Source organism: Microcaecilia unicolor, chromosome 7, assembly GCF_901765095.1.
Source record: "Microcaecilia unicolor chromosome 7, aMicUni1.1, whole genome shotgun sequence".
Lineage (NCBI taxonomy): Eukaryota > Metazoa > Chordata > Amphibia > Gymnophiona > Siphonopidae > Microcaecilia > Microcaecilia unicolor.
In genome coordinates, this window is record NC_044037.1 from 97,306,847 (window position 1) to 97,329,071 (window position 22,225).

The 22,225-nt window shown below is 42.4% G+C and overlaps 1 protein-coding gene across 3 annotated transcripts in view; it reads right to left on the reverse strand.

The window, feature by feature from the left end:
- Window positions 1–22,225, reverse strand: part of LOC115474819 (rho GTPase-activating protein 6-like) — a 337,817-nt gene that overhangs the window by 135,622 nt on the left and 179,970 nt on the right. For 2 of the 3 annotated variants that reach the window (XM_030210488.1, XM_030210490.1), the window contains exon 3: window positions 5,132–5,197. In XM_030210488.1, the coding sequence (XP_030066348.1) occupies window positions 5,132–5,197 (66 nt within the window). The remainder of the gene's footprint in view (window positions 1–5,131; window positions 5,198–22,225) is intronic. The other variant, XM_030210489.1, reaches the window with a different exon arrangement.

The following is a 22,225-nucleotide window of genomic DNA, read 5'->3' on the forward strand; positions in this document are numbered from 1 at the left end:
ACCTAGTTACTTATAACCAGGGATAACTGTAAAATATCATGCCTTAACAATAGCTCACATTGATAACGTCCTACCTTAGTCCCATTTACGCCAGTCGTACACCTGGCCTAATTGCATGCACCCAAATGTAGGCATGTTGATGGAGGTTTATACACTATAAGAATACTTACACGCTCATCCCCTGATTCTGTAAAGGTTGCCAAAAATTACACACGCAAATTTAGGTGTGTTCCTGATTTGCGTATGTAATTTAATTGAATAACAAGCCAATTAGTGCAAATAATTGGCTTTTTAACAAGCAATTATTAGCACTAATTAGTTTTAATTGAGACCAACACATGTAAAGTTAGGTGCGGGATCTGTGCAATCCTTTGTTAGGTTGGGATTATTAGGAGAGTCACTAGGGGGAATGACTGGGAGGTTCCTGGTGGGAGGAAGCCCAGCCCAAGGGGGGTTTGAAATAAAATGCAGAGAAATAGTGCCCTGGCAATGAAGAGTGATGGAGGGGGGGGGGGGGGGGGAGGAGATTGGAAGGAGATAAAAAGGAATGTTTACCCTTTAAGGAGGGGAGGTCTTTGGTTGCCTGATGGTCCCCTGCCACTGACCTGGGGGACATAAGGGGAATCCCAAATAGAAGAAGTAAAACCATTGGCTATAAAGGGAAGTTGTGGCTCAGCAAAGCAACAATTGTGAAAGAGGAGAGCTACAGTGGGCAGAGGAGAGACCCAGCCCGAGAGTATGGGATCAGAGCCAGGGAGTTCCCATCCCAAGTCCATGGAGGATCCAAAGCAAAGGTCACCTTGGAGAATCCAAGGAGGTCTGTACCTGAGAACATGAGAGGAGTATAGCTTTTGGGACACTATTCTCTGGGATAGACATGGGCAGGAATCCATAGGAGGTCTGTACCTGAGACCATGAGAGGAGTATAGCTTTTGGGACACTATTCTCTGGGATAGACATGGGCAGGAGTCTGTAAAAAGTGTATACAGTCCTGCTGAAAAGTACCTGTAACTATATCCAAGGGAGTAGAATGCAGACACGGAAGATGAAACATGAAACCACCTGCAAAATCTAGCAGAACACTCACGGAACCTAAATTTGTCCCGATAGAAATGGTGAAGGATCTACATTATAGACGATGAGTTCCAAAGACTATCAAGTTTCATATTAAATATGATCTTACATAAACAGTTATGCTCAACCATGTCTAGCTAGTTAATAAGATGCAATGTAATATTGTTTACTATATGCTGAACAGTTCCACTGTTATTATTAATTAATGTTAGATAATCTTTTGATAACATACTTAAATGTAAACCATGGGTTATAAATGCCAAATTAAATTAAAGCTTTGCATTCAATATTGGAGAGTTGAAATGGATTGATGTTCCTGCTGTTGCAGAGTTAAAGAATAAACTGGTTGAGTTTGCGTGAGCTGCTGACTTCAGAGCTGCCTAATCTAACAGCCAGCCTTGTTTTCCACAATTTGCTTTGGACTTGATTTTGGGTTTCCTAGGACAGAAGAGGGTAATCATACCCACTAACGCTTCTTTCCCCAGGTAGAGGCATCAAGCCAGTAAGGGACCAACAGAGACTGCCCTCGGGAGGCTTCAACCAGGTCAGACTCCTGAATCCAGGAGCACCCAGATCAGGGGTGTTACACATATATTCTACAAACTGTGCTGAACTTTAGGCGCAGCTTATAGGATACTGCTTAAGTGGGGGGGGGGGGGGGCGTTTATGCGTCATTTATAGAATTTACCCCATTGTGTTCTTACAGAAGAGGCTAACAGCCTGAGGAAAGTAGGCGCCAATCTTTTGGCAATGTGTTATGGAATTGTCCTATAATGTATTTATCTTTGTATCACATATAAACTGCTACTACTACTACTACTATTTAGCATTTCTATAGTGCTACAAAGCGTACGCAGCGCTGCAGAAACATAGAAGAAAGACAGTCCCTGCTCAAAGAGCTTACAATCTAGTAGACAAAAAATAAAGCAAACAAATCAATTAATGTGTAGAGGAAAGAGGAGAGGAGGGTAGGTGGAGGCGAGTGGATACAAGTGGTTACGAGTCAAAAGCAATGCTAAAGAGGTGGGCTTTCAATCTAGATTTAAAGATGTTCAAGGATGGGGCAAGATGTAGGGGGTCAGGAAGTCTATTCCTGATGCCCAAATCTGTTTTTTTTAAGTGTCTATGTATTTATATCTCTTTGTTATGATTCTTTTATTTCTGAACAATAAGCCATCCATTATATTTTATATCTATACCTTTGCTTGAGATGTGGCAACCAGAACTGCACACATTACTCAAAGTACAGTAATGGAGTGATAAAGAGGCATTGTGGCAATTTGTTTTATTCTCTACTCCTTTCCTAATAATTCCTAACATTCTGTCTGCTCTTTTGGCCACTGTCATACACTGAGCAGAAGATTTATATGTATTGTCCACTGCAACTTCACCCAAACTATGACCCTGGAAATACCTGTGCACAGATTGCACAAAAGTCAGCACACTCTCACCTAAGCCCTTTCTTGCATGTAAAACATTTTACAGGAAGGAAAAAAGCGTCATAAAATTACCAAACAGATGTATCTGTTTTAATCTACAGTTATTTGTAGGATTTTTACCTGGTACACGCTAATCTATGAACAAGGTCCTTTTAGGTAGAGCCTTAGTCTTCACTCCCAGTCCTCAAGGGCTGCCAGTGGGCCTGGTTTACAAGATATCCCTACTGAAAATGCATCTATTACCTCTAGTAACAGCCTACTAAAGCGCTAAAGATTTATGCTATAAGCAGCACAGACCTAAACAGTGTGCAGAGAGACTTTTTCACTGGAGAATCGTAATAATAACATGACGGAGCATCAAATGCACCAATCAGAGGGCTAATAAGAAAACATATAGCAGATAAGTGGTATCAGATTAAGAAGAGCATACAGAAACAACGAGTATATTTATAGCCAGTGGACTTAAGACTAACGAACTTAAGTGGATAAGAAATCTTGTAATTTGATGGATTGTTATTATATTGGTGATAAAGGGCTCAGTCTGTGCGAGTGTATAAATGATATGAGTGTAAGAAAAGAGGCAGGAAGCACTAGTGTATATAATTATAAGTAACGTTAAGAGCACAGTAAAATAAAGATTAGATAAATCTATAATACTAAGTGTGAACTGTTACTAGAGGTAATAGATTCTAATAGTGTAACCAGTTGAAAGATTTTTGTAACTCATTAGCTATTTAATTACTGAATATGCATGAGAGAGATTAGCATACAATGGAAGTAGTGAGAATGAAAATCTCTCATATGCATATTCATTAGGGATAAACTGAAACCTTGACCTGTTGGCCACTTTCAAGGACAGGAAGTGATGACCAAGGGATGTCATGTCCTACATTAAAGCAGTACAGAAGTAGGAAACCTACAGTTCTTGTAGACACCAATCCACTCAGGTTTTCAGGACATCTGTAATGACTTTGCATGAGATAGATTTGCACCCATGTTAATCTTTGTGAATGCAAACCTCTTTCATATACATTCTTTGTAAGGGTCTCAGTGGACTGGTGTTAATGGTGATTGGCGGCTGATTACCCATGAAGCAGTATCATTTCAACAAGTACAGTAGTCTCTGTTTCTTTTCAAGTTCATTAAAGAAGTAAAACCCGGTCATGGAGAGGAGGAGAAGGATATGGCTTGTGACCATGTGGAGAGCCAACAGGAAGTACAAATTAACAACAAGATTACTTCTGGCATGTTTTTTTTTTCAGCAGGCTTTTTCAGTCTCACTTCCTGAGGGTTAGCCTGGTTGGAAGATTAGTGATCTCAGATGAAAATGAAGATGGATGTTGTTTTTGCTTTTAACTTTGTATGATTGGTGTGGTTGGTTGCGAGTTCTTGGGTGATTGTGCTTTATTATTTTTTATGGGGTTCTTTTTCTATGCTTAATGTAGTTTATTATTGTAAACCGCTTCAATTGCTATAGTAGGGAGGCGGTTTATCAAATCTGAATAAACTGTAAGACATGATGTCATGAGTTGAACTATTTGCTACATGTAGGGTCAAATTAATCTTTGCAAATTGCTTCCTGTGCTCCTGAATCCTGCCCTGGCTCTCGGTAATTTAGTATATGGAAAATGTGATTCTTCCCTCTTATGAAAAGAAAATGTGATTATGTGTGAAGTGTCTTTGCTTATGCTGCCTAGTCTACTAGTCCTCAGTACCTGTCTACTACTACTACTTAACATTTCTAAAGCGCTACTAGGGTAGCTTACAAAGGAGCTTACAATCTAAAGGACGAAATGTCAAGTTGGGGCAGTCTAGATATCCTGAATGGAGGTATAATGGTTAAGTGCCGAAGGCGACATTGAAGAGGTGGGCTTTGAGTAAGGATTTGAAGATGGGCAGGGAGGGGGCTTGGCGTATGGGCTCAGGGAGTTTATTCCAGACTCCGTTCCTTTTATCATGCTGCACCATATGCCTGGAATAGACTCCCTGAGCCAGTACACCAAGCTTCATCTCTGGCCATCTTCAAATCTAGGCTAAAGGCCCACCTTTTTGATGCTGCTTTTAACTCCTAACCCTTACTCACTTGTTAAGTACCCGTATTTTATCATTCCCACCTTTGTTATTCCCTTATCTCTTGTTTGTCCTGTTTGTCTGTCCTAATTAGATTGTAAACTCTGTCTAGCAGGGATTGTCTCTTCATGTTCAAGTGTACAGCGCTGCATACGTCTTGCAGCGCTATAGAAATGATTAGTAGTAGTAGTAGCCCCATACACTCCACTAGTGCAGCTATTTGATGTGTCTGTCATGGGCCATGTACAGTATCTCTTGTGCACATGCAACTTGAACATAACATCAAACTTTTCCTTTTTAGGTGTACAATAATGGAAAAACATCATTCCTTGTCTAACAGTGTAGTATCCAATACACATCATATATTTTCTCTCTCGTATTTATGACACATATCGGATGCCTCCTTTCTTTAGAGCACAGTTTCTCTGAATGACATCATACCTCCCTTCGGAGTGTGGTGTCTAACTTTTTTGGGTTGCGGTGTCTCCTAAATGATAAGTATTATACCCTTTCTCTCTTTTAAGCCACTATCTCCAATATGTGCTTACCTTTCTTCTCTTTAGAGAAACTGTCTAGCTTTCTTCTCAGGGATTTCCTGCGCTTTGGACCATCTGCTGGAATAAGATAAGAATGAGCATTAGAATGTCTTCTGTAGCTTTGCTTTGTTGTGTTTTTTTTTTTAAACTTTATTCTGGTAGATATTCAGCCTGCAGCAGTCAGAAGTTTTGCAGTGCTGAGTCCCACTGTTCCCACTAAGTTGAGCAGGAGTCCTCCTTCTACAGTTCTGCCAGTGGGTGGTGCTGTTTCACTATCACATTTTCAATAGTGAGGGACAGGCAAGCTTTGCATACCTCCAAGGAACCTGCCTGTCTCTAGAGCAGCCTTGTCCAACCCACGGACCACTGGCCAAAACCTGGCCTGCCAACTTAATTTTTCTGGCCTGCAGAAGCTCAGTAGAAACACAGATTCCTCCAACGAGATCCCTGCTTCCTTGCTGCAACTCCTCTAACTGTGAGCTTGAGCCCGTTGTTTCAAGTCTCGCAAGACTTGATACCACGAGACCAACCCAAACATCTAGCACCACACAACTCAAACTCAACAGGGAAGCAGGAATCTCACCAGAGGACTTTCTAGCTGAAACCAGGTGAGGCATGATGAGTCTAACTAAAATAAGAGAACTCTTCATTTTGTTTTCAGGTTTTTCTTCCTCTGCTACTTTATGCTCAACTGATATAAAAATGAACCAAAGATAGGTGACAGTGTGTGTGTGTGTGTGGGGGGGGGGGGGGCAGCGTATGCATATGAGACAGAGATAAAATGGGTGAAGGCAAGGGGCACATAACTACTACTACTACTTAACATTTCTAGAGTGCTACTAGGGTGAATGGGTGAAGGCAGGGGGCACATATGAGAGAAATGGGTGAAGGCAGGGGGCACATATGAAAGAGACAGAATGGGTGAAGGCAGGGGCGGACTGACCAACTGAACAAAAGGGAAGTGCCTAAGGGCCCACAGCAGTAAAGAGCCCACTCTCCCCTAGTTTCCATCTATTTTAATCACTTTTGATAGGTGGTTAGGGGCCAATGGCCTTTAGTGCCTGGGTGCCCAAATCAGTGTCAGTCCGCCCCTGGGTGAAGGCAGAGGGGCACATATGAGAGAGAGAGAGAGAGAATGGGTGATAGTGGGGGGGGGGGGGCACATATAAGAGAGAGAGAGAATGGGTGGAGGTGGGGGGGCACATATGTGATTCTCAGAAAAAGAGAGTGAGTGTGTGCACACACACGTGTTTTGGCCCTCCAAACATTACAAAGTATAAAATGTGGCCCCCGATAGAAAAAGGTTGGACAACCCTGCTCTAGAGAATAAAATCACAATATTGAAGCACCTCCCCCCCCCCCCAAACACACACACACTGGCAGCAATGCAGTTGGAGAATTCTCGCTCAGCTTAGAGGGAACAGTGCTGCTGACCACCGTGACATGAATAACACCCTGAGTATTCAGTGTTGGCCCTAATCTGGGGACTGGCACTGAATATCTGGGATTTTTGCAGCCACCAAAAGGTATCCAGGTCTGGCTGACACTCAGTGCCAGTACCCAGATAACAAACCAGGCATAGTTAAGAGGGTTTTTTTATGAGGTCCCATTTGCACAGCGGGCACCGGCATTGAATATCAGTGGTATCCAGGTAACTCCTAACCAGAGAGGGCTGCAGTGGTAACATAGTAAATGACAGCAGATAAAGACCTGTACAGTCCATCCAGTCTGCCCAACAAGATAAGCTCATCTTACAAGTTATGTGATACTTTATGCCCGAGTTTGATTTGTCCTTGTCATTCTCAGGGCACAGACCGTAGAAGTCTGCCCAGCACTGTTCTTGTACTAAGTTCTGAAGCTAACATCGAAACCCCTTAAAATTTACACTCCAGCCCATCCATATCTATTTAGTCACGATTAGGGCGTAGACCGTAGAAGTCCGCCCAGCACTGGTTTTACTTCCCAATTACTGGCGTCGCCACCTAATCTCCGCTAAGATTCTGTGGATCCATTCCTTCTAAACAGGATTCCTTTGTGTTTATTCCACGCACGTTTGAATTCCATTACCGTTTTCATCTCCACCACCTCCTGCGGGAGGGCATTCCACATATCCACCACCCTCTCTGTGAAAAAATACTTCCTGACATTACTCCAGGTCAAAGCTGATATTCAGCAGCAGCCTCTTTTAAGTACCGCCAGACTGCTGGATATCTGCTCTCAACCCACTCAGCACTATTTAACCAGGCAGGAGGTTTTCCAGCTCAGTTAAATAGTTCTGAATGTCAGTCTTTTTATTCATTGCACATTTTAAATGCATGATCTAAGAAAACACTTGTAAACAACCACAATGCATGACAGCAAGAAAGAGTACACAATTCCAGGAAAAAAAAGTTAGACCTTCAAAAGTCTAAAAAAAGAAAGTGAGATACCGTAGCAACAGCATTCGTGCTCCTGGGGATTGTAGAAGTAGAGGTACTAGAAAAGGGAGATGAAATAGCAACAATCTGAAGAACTGTAAAGCTTAGTAATAAAATGATAAGTAGTAGTAGTAATAAAAACTAACTATATTTTCTTTTGCATGACTTTAGCCACATCTGGAAATACTTTAATCTTACAACTTAGGAACTGGATAGCCTGATGTTTAAAATAACAAATGGAGAACACGTGTAACGTGGAGGGGCATAATCGAAAGGGTGAATTATTTAGGTTTATTTATCCCTTACTAAAGTTGTATGGACCAGCCACCTCCTAATAGGTGGAATAAATAAACCAAGGCTACGTAGGTATGAGAAATGCAATTGTTTATTACTTACCAAGCACAGATAACAAATAGTAATTTCTCATGAGAGTACAGAACTACTATACATAAGTATTGGCTGTATCTGATACCCTGACTCTAGTTTCCTGATACAATCACTTTTATACAGGTTATTTCAGTAGCATATGATAATATCGTGGTTACAGGTAATTGGCTAAATGATAATTGGTTACATATGATAGGCTATATGGTAATAAATTGGTTACAGATAATTGATTGTATGATAATGAAGTGGCTAACATTTCTTGGAAGCCCTTTCATCTTCCCGAAGAACTATATACTTCCTTCTTTCTCCCGAACATCTGTTAACTGTCACATTACTAAACCTTTGTGGTCAGTTATTTTGCACCTCCACCCTTCCTCATATGGCTTGTGACATTGTGTCTCAGCAGATCATGAGTTCTTGACTCACTCTAGAGTTCAGCTGAAAGTCACATAGAATTGGGCCTTGTCAGTTATACTGTCATTTCAGAGCCTGAACCAAAGTGGGTTGTCAGGCCTGCATAATACCCATAATATACATCTTCACCCTTGAAGGCCTTCATAGGAAGGGCTTCACATGTATAAGATTGGACCGAATCCAGCAGTAGGCCAGGTCCTGCACCCAGGCCTGTGCTCACACCTCAAAGCTATAGAGACTTGTGCCCCAACCGAAGGCTGTCTTAGGTTGCAGGCCATAAGGAGTCCCTTAGCAAGATGGGATACCTAGTCCTATCTTACTCGTCATGGCCAAGCAATCTCATGAGCACTAAAGAGGTGGAAACAATAGGGGGAGTATGTACAAAAGTGGAGGTGCAGGAAAAGTGGAACGGAACCACAAGGGACCACAAGGGAGTAAGGGTGTTTAAGATGTTGCAATAAAGGAGAGATGACAATGCCTAAAGAAATGAAAGCAAATCAGACAGGAGTTTAAATATCACAAGCAAGGGTAGTTATAGCATCATTAGGAAGGGATGTACTAAACCTCTAACACATGGTATAATGCAACAGCCAACGAGCACAAGCATAGCTATTACAATGATCAAAGTTGTGAGACCTGAAATAATAAAGTTTTTCCATTTGCCAAAAACATTATCCATCCATCCTGTCCAGGATGTATCAATACTGGATTTCTCAGAAAGTTCCTCAGTCAAAGTAGTCCCTGTAAAGCTTTTGTGATAATGCCATCAGGGGCAGTGTTGTTGGGAATGAAGGTGAAACAATGGCCACCTAACATAGTGCACACGCCCCCTTTCTTGGCCAACATGATATCGAGAACCATCTGGTTCTCCCAGGCCATGCGGCTGGTAGCATCCAGTTGCTCAGCAATACCCTTAACAGCATCTCTAGTGTAGCTGATGAAACGCTGTTGGTTGTAATATATATAGTTAATCCAGTCAGCATTTTTGTTAATGGTAACCCACCAGAATAAGGATTCAAAACCCGCTGCAATCTGGTTGCGGGCCTTGAATTCATCTGGCACCCCCCTTGGCACGCCAATGGAATCAATATAAATTCTGTCGTTGAAGGAACCCTTAAGTTCCTTTCGAGTCCATAATATACAAGGGACGCCCAAGTTTTGCTGAGGACGTCCTCGCAAAACATCCCGGTGGAGGGGCGGGGAAACCTGTATGATTGAAACAAGATGGACGTCCATCTTTCATTTTGATAATACAGTTGGGGACACCGAAATCTTGAAATTTAGGTCGTCCTTAGAGATGGTCATCCCTAGACTTGGTTGTTTCTGATTTTCGACGATAATGGAAACCAAGGACGCCCATCTCAGAAATGACCAAATGCAAGTCCTTTGGTCATGGGAGGAGCCAGCATTCATAGTGCACTGTTCCCCCTGACATACCAGGACACCAAAGGGCACCCTAGGGGGCACTGCAGTGGACTTCATAAATTGCTCCCAGGTACATAGCTCCCTTACCTTGTGTGCTGAGCCCCCCAACCACCCCCCAAAACCCACTACCCACAACTATACACCACTACCATAGCCCTTATGGGTGAAGGGGGCACCTAGATGTGGGTATAATGGGTTTTGGAGGGCTCACATTTACTACCACAAGTGTAACAGGTAGGGGGGGATGGGCCTGGGTCCGCCTGCCTGAAGTGCACTGCACCCACTAAAACTGCTCCAGGGACCTGCATACTACTGTGATGGACTTTGATCGTCCCCGTGACAGAAAGCAGTTGGGGACGCCCAAAATCGGCTGGGCGTCCTTCTCCTTCAAAAATGAGCCTGATAGTAACATAGTAAATGACGGCAGATAAGCAATCCCTATCTGGATCTAAAACAAATTTATGCATTCTTGTATCCCACTATTATCCAAAAACAGATTTTGGTTCAAAGTGGCTTACAATTTACATTTTAGTGGAGTTACAATAGTGTTGTGCAATGTGGAGAAGACATCTATAGTTTGTGTGGTTATTCATAGAGTTTTTGAAGAGATGGATTTGAAGTAGAAAATTTTGTTAACCACTTTGCTGCATTCCAATACAATCTATGGTATATCAAGCTTTTGTAAATAAATAATAATTCCTAATATTCTGTTTACTTTTTTTGCCACCACCACACACTGATCAGAGGATTTCAACGTATTGTCCACCACGATACCTAGATCCTTTTCTTGGGTGGTGACTCCTAACGTTGCACTTAGAATCATGTGGCTATAGTCTGGATTATTTTCTAAATGTATCACTTTGTATGTACCCATATTAAAATGAATGTACCACTTGGATGCCTAGTCTTCCAGTTTCACAAAAACTTCTTGTAAATTCTTCCAATCCACTTGTGATTCAACATGCTTATACAATTTTGTGTTATCTGCAAATTTGAGCATCTCATTCTTTGTTCCCATTTCTAGATCATTTATACACATTTTAAAAAGCACCTGTCTAAGTGCAAATCCCTGGGGCACTCCCACTATTCTCTACTGAGAAACTTGGTCATTTATTTATTTATTTATTTATTTATTTATGTATTTATTTATTTATTAGGATTTGTTTACTGTCTTTTAGAAGAAATTCACTCAAGTCAAACATAAGAAACAGCCAATAACAGCAGAAAAAATAATCAAATAACAGTACCAGCTCTCTGTTTTCTATCTTTTAACCAGTTCCTATTGCACAACAGGACGTTGCCTCCTATCACATGACTTTTTTTTATTTCTTAAGAGACTTTATCAATTGCCTTCCAAAATCCAGATACACTCAGATACACAATGAGTCTCATTTTCAAAAGAGAAAAACGTCCAAAAAGTGTCATAAAGCATCATTTGGATGGATTTCTTCTCAAAACATCCAAATCAGCATTTTGGGGTTTAAAAAAAATCTTTGCTGTATAAAATTATCAGGTATTCTGGTACAGGATCAAAAATTAATCAGAAAACTGTGATATTCAGTTGCTATCCAGAAAAATAGACCCTTTTAGGGAGAGTGAAACAATGAGGCAGACCTTATAAAAAAAATTTATGTCTTTATAAGTAGATTACAAGCTCCCAGGTATTCAAGATAAAATGCCCGACATGGCCATGTTTAGTCAGTATAAAAATGGATGCATCAGGGGCAATAGGTCACCAGCTGATATACAACTTCAAAATAAACCAGGCTGCTGTGGCTGTAAAAGCATAGAATCCCAGAATCTAGCTTTCTATGCTTTTACAGCCACACCTACACTTATCTCACGTGAAAATTAGCTCTATGAATTCTCAGTGTGTACTTTTACATGCATATACTCTGGGCAATTCTATAAGGGCCTACTTTAGCATGCAAAATGTTGTTCTACAGCTTAAGTTCCTTATAAAATTACTCTGTCATTTGTGCCTCTGAACTGCAGACTAGAAAATATCTTCCATGCTTCCCTCTCTTGAACATATAGGAAATCCATGTCATTTTGCTACAACTTTTGTGCTAACTGTACAGTTGAGTAGTCACCATAAAAGAGAACATGTCACCCCCTCACTACACCGATTAGAGGCCTATTATCAAAGAGGGGCCATTAAGGAAGGAAGCCCTCAAAATGACTATTTTAAATGCCTTTGTCACTCTGAGATCCTTTTTCCCCTGACGTTATTGTCAGGACAAAGGCTGTAGAAGTCCACAGAGTATCTCAAATGCAAGAATAATGACATTTTGCCTTCAATACAACATGGCAAGTTGAACAGAACTTAACATTTATACAGCAAGATACCTTGTAGCAGGACATGAACAAAATTCAAACAAGGAAAACCATGGCTTGGCACAGAGGAGAAAGGTAATCCCAGGACAGAACTAGAATCTAGGAACACTGGAAGAACACACAAACCCAAGACAAGACTAGAATCCAGAGACACTGGAACATAGCTAGAACCCAGGAAAGGACTACAATCTAGGCACATTGGATCAGGGCAAGAATCCTGAAACATAAAACAAGAAATAATGACCCAGAAAAGCAGGTCAAAAAATACCCCACACCTAGGCTGGCCCCTGCAGAGACCATCAGGACACAGAAATAAAATCAAAAGAGCAGATACAGACAGCAAACACTAAGCAGCTCCTCCTGGGGGAAAAGATGCCACCCCATGCTTGACATTAGCCCCTTCCTTAAAACGGTTCCCAAAAGTCATATTGGTATCAACGGATGCATTCGACAACTTAGAAAAGTTCTTTTCTGGCTGTCCATGAACTGTGAAATTGAAAACTTTGTCCAGATATGCTATGCGTGTGCCAGAAACCAGTTAGACACTGCTCAAGAACCCTTACATCCTCACTCGACACCTACTAGGTCATTGCAAAAAGGTAGAAAACTGATCCAGTAGAGGAAGAGATCAAAGTAGAGGAAGAGATCTGCAATGCGATGCTTGGTTCAGCAGAAAAAAAACAGCAGACCACCACAAGACGATCGGATTAGTAGTACGGCTTTTATTGCATCAAAGAAATACTGGGGTCCTTTTACTAAGGTGCGCTGAAAAATGGCCTGCAGTAGTGTAGACACATGTTTTGGGCATGCGCAGAATTATTTTTCAACGCACCTACAAAAAATGCCTTTTAAAATATTTTGCCGAAAATGGATGTGTGTCAAAATGAAAATTGCTGCACATCCATTTTGGGTCTGAGACCTTTACCACCAGCCATTGACCTAGCGGTAAAGTCTCACATGGTAACTAGGTGGTAATGACCTACGCCCTTCAAATGCCACTTGGCGTACATCCGATACACGTGTCTGAAAATAAACATTATTGATTTGACGCGTGTATTGGACGCAAGCCAAAAATTAAATTACCACAAGAGCCACGTGGTAGCTGGGTAGTAACTCCGTTATGGCGCGTGTTGGGCACACATAGACACGCTGCTTAGTAAAAGGGACCCACTATGCCTGATGTGGCCACGTTTCATCTACAAAGGCTGCATCAGGGGCAATGACTAAAGGGGGATAAGCCAATGCACACTTCCCTCTAGAAAATAGCCTCCAAGCTGCTCCTGTGAATTCCCAATGTTCAGCTGCCAAGCTCATAGTATTAGGCCTAAACATGGCCACATTAGGCATACAATTTCTTTGGTGTAATAAAAGCCTTACTACTACTTCGATCATCATGTGGTGGCCTGCTGTAAAAAAGGTAGGAATCAACAGATTTCAATTTAAGTAACCTGAATACTTCCGATTGGTAGACTACTTGAGCAATTACTTTGGAATAGATCACCTGGATAGCAAGAAGTGCAAAATCATTATATATTGCCTTAAAAGGCATTTTGTGTGTCATGGTATTCTGAAAGAGGTATTTACTGACAATTCTCTATTCAACTCCAGTGAGTTTGCATAATTTATGCAACTGAGTTTCAGTTATATATTGCCTTAAAAGGCATTTTGGGCCTGTTTTACTAAACTGCACTAGCAATTCCTACATGGCAAATACAATGCAGCCCGGTGCATTTGCCGTGCTGGGAATCGCTAGCGCAGTTAAACAAATGAGGGCCTTTGTGGGTCATGGTACTCCAAAAGAGGTGTTTACTGACAATTCTCCGTTCAACTCCAGAGAATTTGCATAATTTGTGCAAATGAGTTTCATCATATGACATCCTTCCTAAGATACCCTCAATCAAATGGAAAGGCAGAAAACGCCATTCAGACAGCAAAACAAATTTTACAGAACCCATCTGAGCCCCGAGTTGATTCATTCCTGTGCCTATTGCATTGAAGAAATGCTCCATTCGAGGCATTAGGAAAATCTCCGGTTCAGAAGATGGACCCAGACTCACAAGGCACACAAGCAGATACAGCCAGCAACTTGCTGCAGACCCAAATACCAAACTGCTCCCCCAGGAATGGAGGTCACCCCAGGGCATAGTACGAAATTGGACTAGTGTGTCTGTTGCTTCACTCCCTGACCATCCCTCACAGACTTAAGGGCCCTTTTACCAAACTGCGGTAAAAAGTAGCCTCAGCATGTCCTTACGTAGGTCATTCCCGCACACTAAGGCCATTTTTACTGCTGGGGTAAAATAGCAGATTTTGCTATTTTCCTTAATAATGGCAATTAGCATGTGAGTCTCTACTGCCACCCATTATGTAGGCTGTAAGGGTTCTCGCGCTAAGCACATGCCAGTCAGTTCATGCACTGCAATGTAACAGCACTAACCAATTAGCACAGATCAAGCCCATACTCTACTCACAGACCTGCCCCCAGTGTTAAAAAATAAATTTTATTTTTTAGCATGGGGATAGCTTGCACTCACATCCAAAAATTACCATGTGATGCCTCAGTGTGCGCCGGGTTAAGACATATTTTGCTGCAGTAAGCAGCTTGGAAAGGGCCCCTTAATCTTCTACCCCGGAAGATTATTTTTCAGTGGTCAGAGTCTGGATTGAATTCCTGTTTGTAGCTATTAGCCAAAAACATATTTGCATACTTTAAGTCTAAAAACAATTTACTTATGTTAATTATCCTTGAAAATAGATGCCAAAAACAATTCCCCAATGGTGCTATAAAATAAAATGCAATTATTTAATACGAGGGCCCATAGTGAAATAAAGTAGCATAGAAACACAGGGGTATCAGCTTTTATAGGACTAAACAGCTTTAAATAGCCAAAGTCCCAAATTCCCATCATCCACACCAAAGCATTTCTAGCCACAGTGGATTCCATGCTGTTAATGTAAATATTAGAGGTTTGATTGCGCTGACCATGATATAACTGGGTTTAAAGCTGTGCTGTGCTGCACCTCATCTCCCAACATTATCTCCCCTGTCATAGAGCAATCCAAAATATCAGCCAGGGTATAAGACTGGGATACAGAACTGGCAGTGAACCACAGAGCGCCATGTGATAAACTGGATGCTAAGGAAGGTGATGCCTGCATTCTACAGCAATGTGATCACTGCATTATAATTTCATTCTGATTCTGATCTTGGTTTTTATTGTATAATAAAGGAAAAAATAATGTTGAAAAAGAATATTTGAGTTACTAGAACAGAATAATTAGGAATGCTTTGGGGCAGAACATGGACTTCTGAATCTTGCAAAAACAAATACTGTTTTCTTCTGTGGCTCTTTCAGTATCCCCTCTCCTGCTGCTTCCATGCCTGCATCTTTATGCTGTTGTTGGAACTTGTGAGGGGAAGGGAAATTTCTTTCATAGATGCTGGAGATATCCAGTGATGAAAATGTTTTGCTTAGAATTTATCTCATGGATCTAAAAGGAAAGGGCAAGAATGCTGTCTTGTGATCCACTAGTAATCCAATTTGAACTTGGCTTCCTAGAAAATGTAGTTCCAGTGAAAAATAAACACAGCATCCCCCTAATTTACATATAGTGTAGGCCAGTGATTCTCAAACTTTTACCAATGGCAGAACCCCTAAAATATTTTTTTCATATGCTGAGAACCCCTCCTCCTCACCTCCCATCCAGCTTCTGCTTCCCCCCTCCCCCCAGTGGCTCCCATTTCTCTTCTCATCTGCCTCCCCAGTGGTCAAGCACCTTGGGTCTCTTTTTCCCCATGCACCCCTGAGTCCAATGACTCTTCTCTCTCTCCCCTCTCTCCCACCACCCCACCCTTGATTTGGCATCTCCCCTACTCTCTCAGAACTCCCCTCCTCACCATAATCTGTATCCAGCATCTTCCCCTGACCCTTGTGCTGCTTTGAAGGGGCCTACCTTTGCTTTAGTCTAGCCGAAGAGGTCCATGCCCTTACAGTGAGGAAGTCAGTGACATGCTTCAGCTACCGTTGCCAGCACTCCTATGCATGCTCAGCTCATGCTGCTGAACTGAGTTTATACAGGAATGCCAGTGTCGATAGCTGAAGCATGCTGCTGAGCTCCTCACTTGTGGAACCTTGAAAACAGCTTGCGGAACCCTAGAGTTCCACGGAATCCAGTTTGGAAATCACTGGTATAGACAAATATTGAAACTACCAGATAGGCCTCTCTTGAAAGTTGTATTCCAGCAGAACTGTAAGCCTTATACAACTAAAAAAAAACTAACTTTTGAACAGAGAGAGGATTATCTGGACATATCACAGATCTGGAGGCCCTTATTAAAGTGGGGAAATAATCTCTTGGGATCACGGGTTCATGGACACAGCTCTTGACAGATTTTGTTCACCTCTCTAATCAGAAAATGAGGAGTAGGAGGTAAGAGAAGAGAACACTGAGCTGAGTATAGTTAACAAGTACAGTAAGCTTTCATTTTCATGTGCCTTTGATCATCTATTTTCAGTTTGGGAAAACAGAAAGGGGTAAATTCTTGTGGCATTCTCATAACCCTCAAATAAGTGCAACTTTCTTCAGATCAGTCCCCTTACTTTCTAACTATATGTTACAACATTGCCTTACCATTCACTATTAATTATAATGTTCTACTACGTATTGTGTTGACATTGCAAGTAGTATACCATGCCATGCTTTGTATTGTTATTTGAATACTTTTACTGCTGTAATTGCCAATTGCTCATTTTTGATCTATTCTTACTGTACACTGCCTTGAGTGAATTCCTTCAAAAAGGCAGTAAATAAATCCTAATAAATAAATAAAGCCACATATGGCATGAGTTTAAAAATATTCACACAATTTTGAGGATACCATATGCTTTCTTTTATGACATTCATTTGTTGTATAAAAAATGTCAGAATCTGTGTTATGTTGAGTACAATTACTTGTTATTGTTGATAAATACATTTTATTACCAATAACAAATTTACCCCCTCCCCCCATTTACTAAGCCACACTAGCAGCTACCGCTTGACAACGCTGACACAGCCTATTCAAAGTGAATGGTCTGTGTCTGCATTAGTGCACCACCAGCCACGAGTACGGCTTAGTAAACAGGGGGGTTATAAGGGTTTTGTTTTTTTTTAAATCATTTAGGTTATTCGTTTATTCTGTCTCTTGATATTCCACCCTTCTAACACGCAATCAGAGTGGTTTACAATTACAATCAAATAAACCTCGCCCCCCCCCCCCCCCCCCCCCCAGAAAAGAACTACAATCTTTAAAATAGGAGAGAAAGGTTAAGAATTAGTGACCACCTCCTTCCCCTCCTCTATCCAGGTTTGTGGCAAACACAAAATAAAAGTAAAAGAAAGGTACCCATACTTTATTGAAAATAATTGAAGGTGGCGGCAGTGGCGTAGCTACATGGGGGGCCTCGGGGGCCCAGGCCTCCCAGCCCTCTCACAGGCCCCCCTACGCTTGCGGCCAAAGAGGTGCCTGATTTTTAGACACCAACCTTTATCTATAGCAGTTTGCTGTAGGTGCTGAAGTCTTTGGGTGAGCCTCTGATTGACCGATGTAGCAGCTGTTGTTTTCTGTGCCTGCGTCGCCAATGTGCCTCCGATTGCTTCCAGTGACGCTGGCGCCTGCCCCTATGACCTGGACATGCAGGCTCCTGTCTTACCGGCACCATGTTGAATCACATGGTGCCAGTAGGCAGGAGCCAGCACATCCAGGCTGCAGGGGCAGGCTCAGCAATGAGTAGAAGTCGGTGCTGCCTGCTGAAAAGCCTGCGAAGCTGCCGCTGACTGATAGAGAGTGAGCTGGTGCGGGAGAGAGAGAGCAGAGCCCATGATGCCACTGTGGGAGAGTGAGCAGAGCCACTGAAAAGAAAAGCCAGTACATCTGGGCCGCAGGGGCAGGCTCAGAATCATTGGGAGCATCAGAAGTCGGTGCTGCCTGCTGAAAAGCCCGCAAAGCTGCCGCTGACTGAGGGAGAGTGAGCCGCTGCAGGAGAGAGAGCAGAGCCTGTGAAGGGAAGAGCTGCTGCTGCATTCAACTCAGCCCTCCTCTCCACTACTGCCAGCACCCAGTGTCCACTGCCCAGGTGACAAAAAAAACTATTTTAAGATCTTATGCTGGGTTTGGGGGGTGGGGGAGTACAGAAGGGCAGGGGAGATGCCAGGCTATGAGAGGTTGGGGTACAGAGAAGGGCAAGAGAGATGCTGGGCAATGAGGGTAGGGTGGGTGGGTATGGAAGGGCAGGGGACATTCTGGGCTTTATATGAGGGGGTTGTGGGTATGGAAGGGCAGAGGGTATGCTGGGCTTTATATAAAAAAAATGAGGGGGGTTGGAATATACTGCCTTTCTGTGGTTACAATCAAAGCAGTTTACATTTACAGGTATTTATTGTGTACCTGGGGCAATGGAGGGTTAAGTGACTTGCCCAGAGTCGCAAGGTGCTGCAATGGGAACTGAACCTGGTTCCCCAGGTTCTCAGCCCACTCCACCAACCATTAGGCTACTCCTCCTTACCATGAGGGGTAAGGAGGGATTACGTAAGGGCAGAGGAGGTGCTGGGCTTTATATGAGGGGGTTGGGGGTATGGAAGGGCAGGGGAGATACTGGGCTATGGGATAAAGGGGTTGGAGGTATGGAAGGGCAGGGGAGATACTGGGCTATGGGATAAAGGGATTGGGGGTATGGAAGGGCAGGGGAGATACTGGGCTATGGGATAATTTCTGTATCATCCTGCTACCTTTTTCTGTGTGTGTTTTATTGAATATATGTGCCTGCTCAGGGCTCTGAAGAACACCCCCTCTGCTGCTGGGTGCTATATTTAGGTACAGGGTAATAGCCAGATGATCTGGATCCACCTGATCCAGTCTATAACACCTTAAATCCAGAGGATCTGGCATTTTCCCCAGCTCTCCACTCAGCTGTGTCTCCGCACTCTCTGCTGCCATATCCTGATTTGATGTGGCTTTTCCTTCTCAGGAACATAAGCATTTTGCTTTCTTTACATTAAAGTTGGATCAGCCTGCCTCTGAACATCCCCGTAGGTTGAATCTTAGCAATAAAGTCAGATCTGGAGGAGACTATCAGATCCACTGTGAAGAAAAAAAATGGCAAGATTCCTGGGCAGGATAAGCCAAGGCATGTCAGGGCCTTGCTGAGGCAGAAGAGGATCCGGGGACGTGGCTGACTGAGTAAAAGCCTGAGTTTTTTTTATTGAAGCCTGATTTAAGGTGATATAGACTGGGTCTAAGGGATCTAGGGTATCTGGATTTTATCTATGTCCCTATATTCATGTTTCATTGGTGTTGGTGCTAAGGAAAAGGAGGGGGTAATATTGATAGACACCGTTCTGTTCCCCCACCCTTCCCCTTCATTTACTAGGATTCATATTGATGGACCTGGTTGGGCAAGAGGTGTTTTATTTTTGTTACTGGTATAAATATTTGGAATATTAGTTTATAGATGCATATACACTAGTATGCTGTGTCCACTATTTGGCAAAAAACCCACTTAACTCACATGGCACGTCTTTGCGGAATATATTTAAACACTTTGGCTGGAGACAGTGTCCCACAAGTTTTTAACATTTCATGGGTTTTTCAGATAATTAATTTATTTGTGAGTTTTATTTTGGGGTAGAAAGTAATCTTGCATTTTGCTCCCTACAGTAGATAATGCCTTTTTATTTTATTTCTCCTGTGTTGTTCTGTTTATAGAGAATGTGATTTCTCAGTGTTTCCTGTTCTAATTTTTGGTCCTTTATTCTGTACTTGGAGAAGGTTGATCTGTGTTCTGCATGTGTCCACAGTGAGAGATTCTGCTGGTATATAGTTTTTGTGGGGATCCATAAGAGACTTTTCCAGTAGGAAGCATATTGCTGTTCTGTATTTTTACTGCTGCCTTTTTAAAGGTACAGCTATTGATATTTGTGTGTTCAGAATTGGTGCTGTTAAGTTTGCTATATTTATTTAGATTTGCTCACATCTTTTTCAGTAGTAGCTCAAGGTGAGTTACATTCAGGTACACTGGATATTTCTCTGTCCCAGGAGGGCTCACAATCTAAATTGTACCTATGTCAATGGAGGGTTAAGTGACTTGCCCAAGATCACAAGGAGCAGCAGTGGGATTTGAACTGACCACCTCTGGATTGCAAGACCAGTGCTCTAACCACTAGGCCACTCCTGAGAATCATAAAGTATAAAGTATGTGACACTGAACAGTTTTTGTCTTGCTATTATTGAGGTGCTGACCACTAGAAACACTTCGCAATCCTTACGAAATTACCTCAACCTGCACTACCCTAACTGCAAAGGACTCAAGTATAAATCCTCGTTTGATTCCAACTTCTCCTTCAAAGGCAGTCAACTTTGGAACGTTCTTCCCAGACCCATTCGTTCTATTAATGACTACCTACCCTTCAGAAAATCACTAAAAACCCATCTATTCAAGGAACCTTATCCAAACGCCACAACCTAACTCTATGAACCCTTCTATTCATCACCTGTTCCTGCGACAACGGCAATGATTCAGACCACCCCCCCCTCTAATTTTTCCCTATGCTTACCCTGACCCTATCCCCTGACTATCCCAATCTAGCCTGAAACTAGCACCTTCTCCTACCTCCTCTACCCCCTCTCCCTTATACTATTACCTATCTACATATCCCCATTACTCTGCTAAGCTTAACCTGTACTACACATTGTAATCTTACTACTATGTAAGCCGCATTGAACCTGCTATGTGTGGGAAAGTGCGGGGTACAAATGTAACAAATAAATAAATAAATATCTGGTGAGCACTGGGTAGAAGACTCGCTAACAGGTTCAAAACTTCTGCTTTGTGCATGCGATTCCTTCTTCCCATGGTGTCATTATATTATGTTTTGGCTCCACTACCCATTTTTTAGGAGGTAAGGATCTTCTGTGTTTATCACAAATCTAATGTAAGTTCATTATGATTTTAGCTTCTAAGAGAGACAAAGTTCCTGACAGTGTTCCCAAAAAGAAAGAATTTCCTGACGGTATTCCTTAGTCTACCCTTCATAGCAAAATAAAGTTCTTTGCTAACCTACTTAAAAAAAAAACACACATATCTAAAAGATCATGGCAAGAATGAAGATAGAAGCAAAAAACCACGTCTAGAAGGGGATAGAAGGAACACTGTCAGGAACTCCAGGGACTTGAACTAGTGAGTGTCAGTCTCAAAAAGGAGAGTAAGAGTAGAACCAGAGGAACAGAAAAGACAATTTCAAAGATATTTCCTTATTTTATTAATACAGCTTATTAGTAAGGCATTTAGTATCTGTTATAAAGCAAAGCAGAGGTATATGTGCCATTGCAGTAATTATTTTACAGGATACTGTGATGTGTGCTGAAGGCTGACCAGACTCAAATCTACTATAATGACAAAGTTTAAGTTATGAGATAATGTGACTATATTTTAAAATGTCAGTGTTTCCAAAGTTTTCATAAGTGTGTGTGGGGTTTATGTTGATGTAGGACAGACTGTTTCCTTAGAAAATCCATTATCTAGTACTACTACTAATCATTTCTATAGTGCCACTAGACATATGCAGCATTGTACACGTTATATACAGGTACTATCTCTGTCCCTAGAGGACTCACAATCTAAGGAAGTTGTTTACTAAATCTTAGCTCGAGTTATCTGCAGCAGGGACAATAGGAATAAAATGGGCCCTGCTGCAGATAACTCGAGCAAAGCTTTAGTAAACAACCCCCTAAGTTCAGGGCCGCCGAGAGACTGAGCCGGGCCTGGGGCAAGGCCGCCCCCGGGGCCCCCCCAATCCCTACCACTGTCACATCCCTCTCCTGCTCCCAGGCCTCTGGCGCTGCAATCCCCGGTCTCACCTGCCCGCCCTCGGCTCTGTCGATAGCTCCCTTCCGTCTGCCACTGTGACCAGGTCCCCTGCATTCTAATCGGCAGTGCCTCACCTCCGTGTGAAGACGGCAGGTCGCCTCCCTTCGGGCCTTCTCTCACTGTGTCCCGCCCTCACTTCCTGTTTCCGCGAGGGCAGGACACAGTGAGAGAGGGCCCGAAGGGAGGCGATCTGCCGCCTTCACACGGGGAAGAGGCACTGC